This window comes from Chelmon rostratus, chromosome 6 (assembly GCF_017976325.1).
Source record: "Chelmon rostratus isolate fCheRos1 chromosome 6, fCheRos1.pri, whole genome shotgun sequence".
Lineage (NCBI taxonomy): Eukaryota > Metazoa > Chordata > Actinopteri > Chaetodontiformes > Chaetodontidae > Chelmon > Chelmon rostratus.
In genome coordinates this window covers 4974540-4989995 of record NC_055663.1, presented here as the reverse complement: position 1 = coordinate 4989995, position 15456 = coordinate 4974540, and the positions used below count along the sequence as shown (strand labels likewise).

The 15456-nt window shown below is 43.3% G+C and overlaps 2 protein-coding genes across 2 annotated transcripts; both read left to right on the top strand.

Moving 5' to 3' along the window:
- Positions 1-79: 79 nt before the first annotated feature.
- LOC121608540 (DEP domain-containing protein 7-like) lies at positions 80-8367 on the top strand. The gene is made up of 12 exons (XM_041939851.1): positions 80-146; positions 524-709; positions 914-1055; positions 1143-1238; positions 2056-2246; positions 2781-2979; positions 3335-3480; positions 3727-3918; positions 4085-4227; positions 4434-4559; positions 6862-6937; positions 8156-8367. The coding sequence occupies exons 1-12, from the start codon at positions 80-82 to the stop codon at positions 8365-8367; spliced, it is 1776 nt and encodes a 591-aa protein (XP_041795785.1).
- Positions 8368-11209: 2842 nt separating this feature from the next.
- Positions 11210-13965, top strand: LOC121608541 (keratin, type I cytoskeletal 13-like). The gene is made up of 7 exons (XM_041939852.1): positions 11210-11635; positions 11979-12061; positions 12205-12361; positions 12434-12595; positions 13003-13128; positions 13305-13525; positions 13875-13965. Exons 1-7 carry the CDS (start codon positions 11225-11227, stop codon positions 13963-13965), a joined length of 1251 nt encoding a protein of 416 aa, XP_041795786.1. The 5' UTR covers positions 11210-11224.
- The last annotated feature ends 1491 nt before the right edge of the window (positions 13966-15456 follow it).

Genomic DNA, 15456 nt, shown 5'->3' with positions numbered 1-15456 from the left:
GGCTCGTTCAGACGTGGTTTGTGTCGCTGGTTGCGTTGTTCTGCTTGTTTAACCGCCTGTTTGTCCATCATTGGTGGACATGGCCTCCATTAAAGAAAGAGCTGCGGCGCTGAACCTTGCAGAGAAACTGTGTGTGCGTCCTCAGGGTGAGTTCATCTAGCGAGGTGCTTGGAATTCTGCAGCCCGCGGAGGCCTGCTTATGTGTCTGGTTGTTATTCTTCTGTCCTGGCCAACTATGATAAACTACTCAAAATTCCCTCAACTTGTTGTGGTCAATCTTCACTGGTGAACAATAAACCTCAATTCACTGCTTCAGGCATTAGTTAGTCAGACTTAGTAGACTAGTTCTCCTCAGCTTGTGCCTCATATTCCTCCACAAGCCTTTCCTCTCCTCCATGCTTTGTCATTCATCAGATTGTCTTGTCCACCCTCCTCTTTATCTGCACTCCAGCCCTGCACAGCTCATCTGTCAGACACGACTCTGACTGTTTTCCTTTGCTTTTTCTCGGTGCCTTTGTCTCAGCACATGGAGTGGCCAGCAAACCAGTGCAGTCCTGCTCCATGTGGAGTGGCCTCATCTCCCACCTCAGGTCCTCCGTGACAGTGAAGTGTCGACGAGTCCACCTCAGGTCTCACAGCGACTGTTTCCTCGGCTCAGAGGCTGTCGATGTGGTGGCAGAACACATAAATCGTGTCAAAGGCTTTGAGGGTGTGTGTGTGTATATATACGCCGAGCAGTGGATTTTATACACATTCTCGCATTTAAATCATATAATGGTGAATTCGAATGGGTGGATTTTTCATCTGAGGGTTTCTGTTTGACCCAAACCATCTTGTCATCATTCTTTTTTTTTTATTTATGAACCAAAACACATTCAACAATTGCCATTTCCCCCTTTCTGTTTGGCTAAAGGCGCCAGTTTGTCACGGGACAAAGTGGTGTGTGTGTGCCAGGCTCTGCTGGACTGTAACGTGTTTGAGGCAGTGGGAACCAAAGTGTTTGGCAAAGACAAGAAGCAGGATGTGTATCAGGACAGTAAGAGTGCTCTCTACAGGTTAGATACAAACAAACTTATCTTTATCTTTATTTAATGGTTGTTAATGTGTTAACATGGTGGCCTGTTATTTGCCTCTACTCACAGGTTTGTAGGTGTGTGCACTCCTTCAGTGGAAGACCTGGAAAGGGGTGCGCTCATGAATGGCATCCAAAAACTCCTCTGCAGCGCTCCTTCAGACAGGTACTAAGTCAGAATCATTACATTACATCACTTTACACCAGTTTATTAGTCACAGTGCAACACCAGCACTGACTAGATCTATAGGGTTAAACACCTTTATCATACAGTGTCAGCAAAAACTGACCATTCTCAGACTGACGGGATGTACTGTAGGACTATAGTGAGCTGATGTGTACTGTCAAGTGATAATTCACACAAAATCACACAAAAATTGATAATTTTTGTGTGATTTTGTTGTCAGCACATTCAACCATGTAAAGAACAAAGTATTTAATAAAAATATTTCATTCATTCAGATCTAGGATGTGTTATTTTAGTATTCCCTTTATTTATTTTGAGCAGTGTATATTTTTTGGACTCATGTAAACAGCTTAAAGGAAAAGCTCACAGTTGATGCATCCTTTTGTTCTATGCTTTCTTCATCCATGTCAAATGCAGCATTGCAACTCAAGTCGCATATTTGTGTATGGCTAAACCTGTCTAACTCCACACCAGCAGATTCCTCTCATTCCAAACTTGCAGTCTTCAGTCCCAGCTGATGGTGATTTTCAAATGAATTAAATGCCTGACATTTCCAAGAACTTCATCACATTGGTGCAAAAACCCTGTAGATCCGGTGTTTCCATTAGCAGCCCTGTTCATTGATTTGGAACATTGGCCACAGTGGTGTGATACAAGCCGAGACATTAAAGGGAGAGCTGCCACTGTAAACGATATAGCTACAAGAAGTCCAATCCTTATCGTCATCATATTGCCTCAAATGCTTTTTGACATGTCACCAGCATGAGCTCTCAGCTTTCTCTGTTTTGTGTTCAAGGCAGGAAGAGCAGACGTGTCCCACTGGGCCACATGTTCAGACGTCCACCCCTGTCGAAGTTACTCAGACATCCGTAAAAGCCAACCAGCTGGACACTCCGGCCGCTGCCTGCCTGTCAGTGGAGCCTCTGGTGGACAGTCTGTCTCTGAGTCCCAGCAGAGTCCAGACTGACACTGTCTTACCACAGTCATGTAAGGCACTGTCATCACGTGTGCATGTCATCCTCTTGTGTCACTTTCCCCTTGTTAAAGCACAGGTTTAGGCTTTTGGGGAGACCACGCCTTAATGTAACAAACATAAATTTGTTCTGTTTTTCTCGTCATGGTCCACACTTACTCATGGCCACAGGGCCTGCAGCCTCTCTCAGCATGCATGTGACAGGCAAGAACACACCCTGAGTTATAGACCAGTGCACCAAAGAGAAAACTGAAAAACAAATGTTAAAGTCTTTCAGAGTCTATCACCACCATGGCTCTGTTTCTGCAGTCATTCCAGCTTGCCCTTAAAATGGAGCCCTTTTGATTAATAGTCATTTCAATGCCTATGAAGAATTTTATTTTTCTTTAAGTTCAATTAACTTTAAAATGTGAGGAAAAGTAACATCTTTATAAAAAAAAAAGACCCCACTTTGTTTTCTGTGGAACAGAAAGAAAGCTGTACAACAGTACAGTATTTTTATCTGTTTATTTATTTTTGTGACTTTTACGCTGCGCGCCTCTCCCCAGTGGTCGACGAGGTGTGGCAGGAGCAGACCCTGCTCAGGCTGTTAAACCTGGTGGAGCTCCCCCTGTTGGAAGGCGTCCTCCAGTGCTGCCAGACCCCACCCTCTCCTCACTTAAACACGCCGGCTCGCAGCAAACCCGACCTGATCTACAGCAGCAACCGCCTGGACAGGCAGATCCTGAAGGCCTTCAGGGACTCTCAGTGTGTTGGCTTCGAAAACAATGGGCTGTTTTGACTGTTGATTAGCGATCTAAGGAGAAAGGCAGTATAAAGCAGCTTGTGAGAGATGAGTGCATGTTTTAATTGATGAGTGCAACTTCATCTCATAGTATCGTTTTAAAGAAGTATGCCTGCATCCCATCTTATCAGTTCAAAATCGCAATCATTGCCTCAAATAAAAGTAGATGAGAATACCAAGGAATTGTTCAACAGCATACCACTCTTGCAAGTGGTATCAATCTTATCAATTCTATATTCCTGAAATACTGGATGTCACCATATATATATATATATTTTTTTTTTTTCTTATTTTCCTGTGTTGCTTCTTATCCCTCAGGGAAGATGAGTGGCTCTGTACGGCTCTGGACTGTCTGGACTTCCTCCCTGATCAGCCAGTGGTGGAGCTGAGCAGAGAGCTGCCGCACTGTTTCCTGCGGGACAGCTGTGAGGAGGTACCAGCTGGTAGCTGCTCACAAGATGGAGGCACGTGCTTGGATGAGTATCGGAACAGGGGGGTCAGTCCCCATGAGCAAGGCATGTATCTGGTATCTGGCGAAGGCTGGTGCTGCAACCTGATTGTGTTTGGTGTCCTCGCTTAGTAAGGACAATATGTGTGTGTCAGCTCCAAAGAAGCTTTTGTCATGGTTTATAGTTGTGATGAAAGCATGCAGCTGCCACTGATGGCAATGTTGCAATACTTAATTTCCATTTCTGTGTTACTGGCTCCAGTGCAGCCTTTGAGTTCAGCGTGCACCCCGGTCAACAGCAGTGATGAGCACCCTCATCTCTCCCCGAGTGGCTTGGCCCAGTGTAAGCTGCTGCTGTATGGGACCCTGGTGCAACACTACAGCCACACAGACAGGCCTCCACTGCTGCCGCAGCACATGGCTGACATCTACACAGCCATCACCGACCTGCTGGGTAACAGTGAGGTTTATTACACACAGGTTTCTCACAAGAAACACCGATTTAGTCACTTACTGAGATTCACACTGTCCTAGTACAAGTCAACCAGGCGTTGAAAGCTGTCCAGCTCTGCTTAGATTTCAGCAACCTCATATCACTTTTCCCTCTCTTGCCTTCCCAGGCCATGCTAAGTTGTGCACGGCTCTCGAGGCTCTGCAGCTCTGTCTGAAGCTGCTGCCTCCAGCCTGTAGAGATGAGCTGCGCAGGCTGCTAACGTTCATGGCTCTGGCAGCAGACCCCCAAGGGATAAAACTGGACAAGGAGGTGAGAGCTGGGGCTGAGTCTCGAATGGGATCATGCATTTTAAAAATGTTGAAGAGAATGTGAGAACATTGAAAGTCATTCCTGTGGCACCGCCTCTCATTTGTCTTCAGGGAGAGGGTTGACAAGCAGGTAACAAAGAGAGCTTGCTTTCAGAGCTGTGCCCCCTGTTTTTCTTTGTAATTTGACACATGCTGTTGAAACTGCAGGTGGAGAACAGACTGGCAGTCAAGAGGTCTTTCTCTAGGGCAATCCTCCATAACAAGGCTCTTTCAAAGGACAAAGAGGACCTGATGGTGGTCTTCATGCTCAGCAACATAAAGGAAATCTTCAAGGTAAAGGATTGTTATCAAAACACATTATACGTCTTTACCTCAACTCACCAATAAGCCATGGGGTCTTTTAAAGGTGAAGATTTAGAATTGCACATAAAGCTGGGAGGCTAATAAGGCTGGTAAAAGCTTATTGTGATTCACCACATCTCTTTCAGATTGTTGATAGTCCCACGAGACCAAATCTGAAATATCCTAAAATATTATCTCGAAATAATGGCTTCCACTATGCATTATAAGGAATCTCTGATGTCTCTGATAATCAGCATTTTATTGCCTCTGGTTTCTTGTCTGACAACATTGCTGCATGAAATTCCCTCTGGCGGTCAGGTTACGGTGGGTCAGGCCTTAAGTTGTAAACCGGTAACAGTCTCAGAGGCGTGTAAAGCTCTCAAACTTTTAGGCAACAGAAAATCGGCAGTCCTGATAACTTGGACCCTTACTTTTTAAGGCGAGCAGCTGATTTTATCACACCACAAAACAAAATCCCTTTCATATAGATATCTGTTTTGTTCTGCCCCTGGCCTGAAAGGGCGTGATCTCCTAAACAACTACAGGCCAATCTCTGTCTTGGTTAAGGTTCTGGAATCCGCCTGAGGGGGAACTGAAAGAGCTCTTATCCACTGACAGTATTTCATCTGGTTTTCAGTCAGGTTTTTAGGACAAAAATACAACACAACACAGCGACAGCAGTATTTTTTTTTAAGATTTTTTCTAGCCGCTGCCAACATTGTGCAGCTTTTTTCATTGATTTATTGAGGGCAGTTAAGTTGAGCACGCCAAAGCTTCCCAGCCAACCCTCAGAATATGAATGAATTTAGAAAATGCGCATAGAAACATTACTCACCAGTGGACTCACCAGTCCGTCCTGAGTGATTGTTGATTAACTTGCCAACTATTTGCCTGGCAACAAGCCAAAAAGTAAGCAATTCATAGTTCATCCATTCTATGGAATTGGATTATTCTCCAACTCCATCCTCTCGACTCCTTAAACCCTCCATCAAACTGCTCGGCTCCCCGGCTTGATATTCCGTGGGGCCGACAGCAGCACACTAGCTGGACTGCTGGAGGTAACTCTGGAGCTGTCAGAGAATCACAAAGCTTGTCTATCAGAGGCGAGAGGTGTCACTTGGTTTTTCTTTCGTATGCCAACTGTTGTATTGAGTTTCAAACTAGTATTTTTGTTTCCTGGGATGAAGAGGCGTTTTTTGTTAAGGACTCATTAATTGGACGCTGAACGTTGAAGGTTTATATCAAACACTGACTGCCTCCTTGGTGGCTACGGCATTTGAATATGTGGCTCGTGCCATAATGTCACACTTATCAGGCTAATAAGTGTAGGTCTGTCAGAACAAACTGCTGGTTTAAAAACTCAGACATCAGATATCAGTGCGTGCAGGCAGAAGGTATCATTTCTAGCTCCCTGATCGTATCCAAGGGCATGTCCCAGGGGTCAGTCCTGGGACCACTACTAATCATTATATACTGTATATCAACAGTCTTGATCAAAACCATCCAGTAGGCTTGAGATTTCAGTCTGGACCAAAGTGTTGGATCGTGCAAATACCGTACGACTGACTGTGGCACATTGTCCCAGAACCACACAGCTCCACACAGTCCAAATTTTAGTAGCAAAGGCTATGATGTCCTAGCTTTTTACAGCATCGCACGGGTCAAGCTCCAAAAACAATGGATCCTGCCTATCCCATAATGCAACCTGATGACATCACTATGTCAACTTTAGTGTTTTGCAGGCTTGACAAAGTTTCTCTAGACTTACAGACGATATAATACATGTGTTTTCACAGACCGAGTCACACTTCCCCACACATAATAAACTGACCTTTTTGTATAAAATTAATGGGGTTCCGCTTTAAGTAAATAAAAACCAACACTCACATGTGTTAAGTCTTACTAAATTTAGGACATAAATCAAAGCCTAACATTTTGAACTCTTTCTGAAGCTGCAATCTGGAGTCTGGCCCTGACAATTTCATACTAAAAGGTCAACTCAGAATTTGCTTTATTGGTTTGAGGCCGACTTTGTTTGAAGTGTTTGTGTGAGCTTTGACATTCAGTGGTGGTGTAATTCCCTGTTGTGTAAGCAAATTGCTTGAATTGAGTTGCAAAATCTAGTTCAGAAAAGGCTGTTACAGACATTTGTGTAAGGGCTTCAGTGAAAGGGATAAGCGGGAAGTTGAAATGAAAAGACTGCCAATTTTTATTTTTCAAATGTAATTTAATGGACAAGCCAATTTCTGCCATCAAATGATTTCCCACCAAGACTCTGTTTTCTTTGCTCCAGATACCAGGCGCTCTGCACAAAGGAGTGAGTGACAAGCTGGCCAGCCTGGTGCAGGGGAAGCAGCCCGACGTGACTGGTAAATGAGTGTTCATGAGTGGTCATCTCACAGCGGTGTCCAACACATAACACCTTGATAATGGAGAGATCAAAACATCCAATCATACAAGATAAATACAAGAGCTTTAAAAGTCAGAATAGATGAGTAGAAATTGTGCTCTCTCACTAGGTTGTAGCTGCTGATACGATACAAGGCAGATGGGGTGATGGTGGTTAAAAAAAAAAACCTTTTCACCATTTCACAGTAAGCTCTAATTCATATCAACATGACAGCTTTTATCACCTGAAACAACTCAGAATTTCACATCTGTGCTTTAGGCTCCACTTAACCATGTGGGATATAACACATTGTGGTCTTTGTGTCCTCATTACACTTAGGAATGTTAGACACTAAGAGTTAAATTCCTCATGATATCTGATAATGCATAATTTCCAGGGTGATTCTGTTGATAATGGTACTGATATTTTTCATTTGATTGAAATACCACCATATGTGTAGTTACAGTGTCTAAAAAACATTTCTATCTGTCACAATTTCGTACTTTTTAGAATGCACTGTTTCCAAAAGTCTGCAATCGCTGAGGCATAGGAGCACAAATGACTTCCACGTGCAATGTTTTTCTTGGCATAAGCTTTTGTTGTTGAGTCATTTTAAATATTTTTCAGCAGTGGGTGGATCCAGCTCTAAAAGCAAGCCTGTGTGACTTTTGAAGACAGCAGGATAACATTACTGGATACAATAAATGTAGTCAAATGTAGTGTAACGCTAGCAGGTAGAAAGGAGTCCTAACGTCAGTGAACGTGTTCAGTGATGTCAGTGGCACAGCAGTCTTTCTGAAGCTACTGGTCATACCAGACCCAGTGAGGGTCAAACACTAACATCCCTGAGTGTACTGAATTAAGGAAGAGGTGCGTTTTGGTGCTTATGAATTAAACTTTTCATCGGTTTAAGGAAGAATGTGTTATTTCTTCTTGCATGAAAACTGCACTAACAAACAACATGTGTAATGTGAAAGTGGGTGCATGCACATTAGCACTGCACTCTGCAGGTCACCTCAGCTCTGTGGAGTTTTAGATAGCATGATACTGTTTACTGCTTGAGTGGTGAAAACTAATCATTGAATGCAGCTTTACGGTACCAGTTGTTGCTATTCGTCTGTGTTAGTTTATGATTATGGTGTAACTGTCACTGCACGTTCCCTCACTGTTAACACTGTTTTTCTCTTCTGTCCTTCAGGCTCTACCTTCTGTCAGCAGGTCCCCAGCAGGACTTACACCCACTCTGCAAAAAATAACACCAACCAGGAACTGTGGGCGCTGCTAAACAGCATCCACCTGGACACCAAGATTTCTGCCAAGGAGAGGAAGCGCCTGCTCGGGCAGTTTTACCAAGCCCACCCAGAGATATTTAACCAGTACTTTGGTGAATCTGCTGTTAGCGTGCTGTAGATTTGTGATGACACTGACATAGTCAATCTCTGGTATCTTCTACACTCGGTTTCACCTCTTGCTCGTGTTTGCCTGTTATATTTTTGTTAATAGTTGGTCTGTTAGACACACTCAGGCTGACTTGAAAGAAATGTTTGTAACAATAAATCTTATTGGAGAGCATAACGGTACGTATGGGAAAGATGCCTCCAGCATATGTTTGCACTTGTATGTGTGTATTTGCTTTCATATTGAACAAAATAAATAAACAGTTGATATACTTTTGGCTGTATTTCTCTTGAATAATTTAGAGTTTTTAGAACATAAGCATTTATAGCCCATCATTCAGCCTTAACGTGTGTATTTTAGCACAAAGCAAATAGAACAGAAGAGAGGCATCATTGGTGAAAACTAAACCTGTTGTGTGCTACAACAGAGGTTGTCTTGTGTGAAGGTAATTCTTTGTATTCTGTTTTTCTCAGTCTGTGAATGTGTTGTGTATGATGTCCTGATGCACCCAACTCCTCTATTTGTGTCTATTCATTTTGGTCATTTGTTGAGAGAAGTTTGGAAAATATGCATTGACTGACTTTACTGACGACTGCTTACAGTGATGCAAAAAAGTGTCTTCTTGCAAGATATGTTGTGAAAATTAACCACCACATTCTCTTGGACACAGTGGGGAATTTTGACATGTTGATGAGATTTATTGCTAAAATTTATTTGATTTGAAAACCTAGCTCTCTTAAATGCCAACCTACTTTAGTCTTAATATGACATAACTTTATTAAAGCAAAGTAATGCCACAATGAACTGCATAACAAATTTCCATGAACTGGTAGCTTTTTATCAGCATCGCCAGACTTTTTTTTTTTTTTTTTTTTTACAACATTTGGTGACTATAGAATTAAATCATAACAAATTAAAAATGTTTAGAAGATTAATGCTGACTAGAAGGAATATGAGGTAATAAATTTGTTTCTGGCGTGTACAATTCAGAGGTTACCAGAGTGACCAGAGTTGCAGCAATAGCGGGGCAATGCAGTCAATTGCTGTCGTTTTTGTTGCTGAATAGTGGGCAGGCTGTTTGAGGAGGGATGCCATCCCTGCCTCCACCCCTAGTAGCAGAGAGTGCTGGAGAGAGGTTGTTTAGCTGAATATTTTAGTCTACTCCTGACTCATTAATCCTTTATCTGACCGAGTTTTGTACAAATTAGACGCTATGGCCCGACCATGGCTCTGAATCTCTCTCCACAACATCAGCATCCTCACCAGTTGTTCATCCATGTAATGTAGGGAGCTGCATGGTTTGTGCGTTTCAGTGTAGTGCTGGTTCACTGTGATTAGAAATTATATGTAGAAATAATAAAATGTAGGCTAATTACGTGAATTAATTACACTAATCCAATGACACTCAGTTATACATGCCGTTAAAGCCCACAGATCCGAGCAGTCTAGCTAAACTCCCAACAAATCCTGGATAAAAGGTAAAAGGGTACTTAAATGTAATGACGGTAAGTCTGAAGTCTCTGTTCACAAGTCCATCAGCTCTTCTAATGCTAATCTTCATGGTCGCTCAACTAATAACAGGCAGACTGCTATGAATCTAGGGGTAATATATGATGCCAAGCTCTGTTTTTCAAGTTAAAAGTGCAAAGAGGCATCTTTGCAGATGTCGTCAAAACAGCTGTTGTAAAACCATCACTAAGTTTTCAGTGCAAATTAACATTCTGGAACAGCGTTTGTTTGTTGATGATTCTGATTTATTCGAGTCCAGACTGTTCAGCTTTTAGCTTCCTGCCTCTCTATCACATATGTTTGCAGAGGTGGAATGTAACTAAATACATTTACTCAAGTATTGTACCTGTGTACAAATTTGAGGTACCTGTACTTACCTGTATTTCCAGTTTGTGCCACTTCCTCCTTCTACTCTGCTACATTTGTCTGGCAGCTTGAGCTACGACTTACATTTATCAATCAAAATTTTACAATAAAAAACATTTGAAGGATTTTTAAAACATAAGGCACTGTAAAAAATTAAACTAATGCTTTAAGTCACTGTTAAGGCAAAATCACCTGAAACATTTCATAGCTTCAGCTTCTCAAATCTGTTGTTTTTTCTTCTTCTTGTGATTCACACTTTGTAGTCCTCTAAGACTGTGGTTCCCAAAATAGGAGTCAGTACACCCAAATGGGTCACAAGATAAACCTGTGGGATCACAAAATAATGATCAAGTGAGGAAAAAAGAAGGAAACATAAGATTCAGCAACATAAAATTATGTTGCGATGCATTTTTTCAGATATTTCTCAGAAAAATCTCAATTAATAGATAAAGATATTTACCAAAAAAAGAAACTATGAGTTCTTCTTTTCAGCTTTGTGACACTGAGTTTTTAGTTTTGAAATAGCTTCTTCAGCTGAAGCACCAGAATGTTAAGAACCTGTAAAAGAACATTTTATCCTTCAGCTTTTTAAACCTCCTGAAATTCCTGATGTCCTTGAATGTCTCTGAGAGCTGTGAGGCATTTCAGGTCTGACTGGATGTCTGGTCCTCGGGGCTCTGTGGGGACTGACAGGACCGGACCATCAGGTGAAAGAGGCTGTACAAACTGCCTACGGGCCCTTCTGAAACGTGTCCTTGGGGCCCCGGAGAAAGTGCTGAGACTGTCTCTGTCGGCTGTAAACCCACCAGACCTGCAGGACCTCAAGCTGCTCAGCAGGCCCCAGGGCCATACTGCGACTCTCCCAGCATGCACGGCAACTCAACCTGAATGACCACCTCCTCTCCCCCAGCTTCATTTTGAGGTATAAAAGGAGGAGACGTCCCAGCAGTTCTTCAGTCTTCTCTCAGAGCTAAAGACCAGCCGACCCTCAGCAATGACCTCCTTCTCCAGCCGCAGCAGCTACACCTCCTCCCCCATGAGGAGCTCCATCATGATGGGCCCCTCCACGTTCTCGTCCTCCCGCCGAGTCAGCAGCATGGGTGCCGGCAGTGTGTACGGAGGAGCCGGAGGGTCTGGAGTCCGTGTCTCCAAGGCCTCCTTCTCCAGTGCCGGAGCCGCCGACGGCTTCAACCTGGCCGACGCCATCGACGTCTCTGCCAGCGAGAAGATCACCATGCAGAACCTCAACGACCGCCTGGCCACCTACCTGGACAAGGTGCGCAGCCTGGAGAAGGCCAACAGCGACCTGGAGCTCAAGATCAGACAGTTCCTGGAGAGCAGGGCCCTTCCGGAGGCTCACAACTTCACTGCCTTCAACATCCGCATCAAAGACATACAGGACCAGGTGAGACAGAAAACCCGCAGTTTGAGCAGAAAAGATCAAGGCAGATAACTTCTCCCTGAATTTAGTCTTTCAGGCAGCACAGCTTATGGGCAGGCCTCAGGATGTTCCACCAGCCAAGATCAGAGGACAGAGTTAGAGACAAAGTCACAACTTAGTGTTTCTATGAAACTGGGTTGTAGACATAAAGGAATTATTCAAAAAGTAAAAAATGGGACTAAACACGCTGCTTTGGAGCCACCTGGTGGCCACAGAGCTGTCTTTGATTGACATTTAGTTCAATCTTTTGAAGCTTTCAGCTAATCTGCCAGTTGTTCACACGGTTTTTCTTTTCCTTCCTGCTCAGATCACCGCCGCTGCTCGTGGAAACGGCGCCCTCTTCCTCGCCATTGACAACGCAAAGCTGGCCACCGATGACTTCAAACTCAAGTGAGTGTGAGACTTTGTGTCCTTCAACGACGAAACAAGACACAAAATGATCTGATTACATCTGTCTTTCTGTCAGCATGTTCTTCTCAACCACTTCACCTCAATTCAGCTCAATTTCCTGAACTTATTTTGGTGTTTTTCAGGTTTGAGAATGAGCAGGCCATGCGTCAGTCGGTGGAGGCCGACATCGCCGGGCTGAAGGGGGTCATGGACCAGCTGACACTGAACCGGGCCGACCTGGAGATCCAGTTGGAGGGTCTGAAGGAGGAGCTGATCCTGCTCAAGAGGAACCATGAGGAGGTGAGACCAACAACAACAAGACAGAAGAAGAAATGATAAAAAGACAGAAGTGTAACCAGGTTCTCCCCGCAGGACCTGCTGGCTCTGAGGGCCCGGGTGGGAGGTCAGGTGAACGTGGAGGTGGACGCTGCTCCTCAGCAGGACCTGTCCGCCATCCTGGCTGGAGTCAGAGAACACTACGAGACTGTGGCCACAAAGAACCGCAGAGACCTGGAGGCGTGGTTCCAGGCTAAGGTAAGACCACAAAGTCCTGTTTTCTGCTCTGAACATGGTGATTGCTGCCCCCTACTGTCCAAAACCTGCTCCTACTGCAGCTGCACTAAAGCTGCTTTGTGGTGCTTTTACTTTTAGCAGTTTTTGGGGTTTTTTTGATAGTTATAAAAAGTCATTTTACACCTTAATTAGAAACTTCAATTGCTGAGGAAGATCATGTGATGCGACTGAAAGCTCCAGAACAGCTACTAATGGACTTTTTGTTTGTGAAGGTTAAGTGAAAAGTCTGCAGCTTTAATGGTCACGTCTTTCTTTCATGTTTGAGCTGTAAACTGATTTCTTCAAGTTAAGCGGACAAGTCTCCACCAGGCTGCTGTCTGGTGTCCTGATATTTATTCAATAACATTATTGATACTTACGCTCCACAGACGGCCGAGCTGAACAAAGACGTCGCTGTGAGCACTGAGACCCTGCAGACGTCTCGCTCTGAGATCAGTGAGATCAGACGAACTCTTCAGACTCTGGAGATCAAACTGCAGGCTCAGCTCAGCAAGGTGACAAAACTCTCCAGTAAATACATACATATACATATTCATCCATTTCTCTGTTTTTCTGGCAGAATTGAGCTTCCATATGACTATGACATGTTTGTTTGTTTTTTTTTATTGTATTAAAGTGTTTGACTGTACACTAACTGTTGAACACCATCCTCCCTCTTCCTCCTGAACAGAAAGGAGCTCTGGAGATGACTCTGGCTGAGACCAGCAGCCGCTATGCCAACATGCTGGCAGGTTACCAGAGCCAGGTGGTGGCTCTGGAGGATCAGCTGGCCCAGCTGAGGAGCAACCTGGAGGCCCAGAGGGTCCAGTTCGCCGAATTGCTGGACATCAAGACCAGACTGGAGCTGGAGATCGCCGAGTACAGGAAGCTGCTGGACGGAGACGCAGATAGGTGAGTGGAGGAAACAGGTCCATGACTCCTTCATGCACATTGTTTAAAAAGGACGAACACAAATCACCTCTGACCCAGTTTAATCAAATTATTTTGTCACAATGAAGAAAAAGCATCCTTCATGTTTGTAAAGTATGTACTTCTCATGAGATCAGCCTCTATAAGTTTGAGCTACATTAAGAGGAAACTTAAATATTTCATGATGTGAAAGTACTTTTATCTCTTTTTTTGAATGTTACTCATCTTGTTTATCTTTATAATAATAAAAAACATCAATTTAAGTCTCATCAGACAAAGAAATAAATAATAAAGCCAAAATAAACATCTCTGTCCTGCGTTTCTGCCATAGATCCATCACCACCACCAAGACCACCCGGGTGGTGACCATCACGCAGGAGGTGGACGCCTTGGGAAACGTGGTGACCCGTAAGGACAATTAGACCAGCGTAAAACCAGAAACACTTCCAACCAATCAGATGCTGTAAAGTGTAACCTGAGTCTGTTCTTCAATAAAAACCCAGTCGAACATCACTTCTGCGTTCACGTGCTTTTATTTCACACTGACTCATCACTGACTGACCTGGATGAGACAATGTGGGGCCCTGCAGTCTCAGTGTGGCCCCGTCCCCTCTTAAGGCATCAGTTCTTATAGACATAACTGAATAACAAACCAATCACAGGCCTCTGTGGAGATCAGAGTCACCAGCACAACATTTACTCCGCTGTTACTCAGAGGATCTGACCAGAAAGCCTGACTGCTCAGAGGGAAAACAAACCATTGCTCATTTCTTTTCCACAACTCCTTTAATATATAACCACTGCAGTAAACGTCACTGCCTGTCAGTTACTGTGAACTGTTCACATGTTTAGGTTTGTAGTTTAAGTAAATGTGAATGTGAATCTCCATTTCCGTGTTGTCTATGTCTCGACTTAATTACCTTAGTTGCTTCTGAATGACTCATGGGAAAACAGACCATTTCTCTTTCCTGACTAGTTCCCTGTTGATGCGTTCATGAGGATAATGGGAGTACTGTACCTCCAGAGCTTGTTAAGTATTATTTAAGGACATGTTGTAGTTTAAAAGTTGTGGTTTTAACCAGGTAGAAGGTGGAGTTTGTCACACTGATATGCAAGCCTTTTTCCTTAGCCGTCAATTGTTTCACTCGCTTAATTTCCACAACTCCTTTAATATTTAACCACTGCAGTTAATGTCACTGCCTGTCAGTTACTGTGACCTGTTCACATGTTTAGGTTTGTAGTTTAAGTGTTGTCCATGTATCAACTTAATTACCTTAATTGCTTTCAAGACTGCCATAGTTAAGCCACTCTCAAAGAAGAACAATTTGGATGTATCATTAGAGACTTGGCATTTTTAAGTAAGATTTTAGAAAAACTTGTTCTTAACTAATTAAATGATTTTATGACCTTATCAAACACTGCTGAAATATATCAATCTGGTTTTAGAAAATATCACAGCACAGAGACAGCATTAGTGAAAACTGTCAATGACATCAGGTCAAACATGGACCCAAAATGGCGACTGTCTTCGCACTTTTAGATTTGAGTGCAGCGTTTGACACAGTAGATCATACCATTCTTTTAAATAGACTCTGTGATTTAATTGGCATCTCTTTTAATGTTTTTAATGGTTCAAATCATATCTCACAGACAGGAAATTTTATGTCAGCATGGGTGAGCACACATCTGGTTTTTATCAAATGAAATGAGGTGTTCCCCAGGGGTCAATTTTAGGTCCAACCCTTTTTAACCTATATGCTACCACTTGGAAATGTCATCAGGAGGCACGGCATCAACTTTCACAGCTACGCAGATGACACACAACTTTACATTGCCTGATGACACAGGACCACTTGATGTCCTTTTTAACTGTATTTCAGACATTAAATCCTGGATGGCAGAGAACTTTCTAC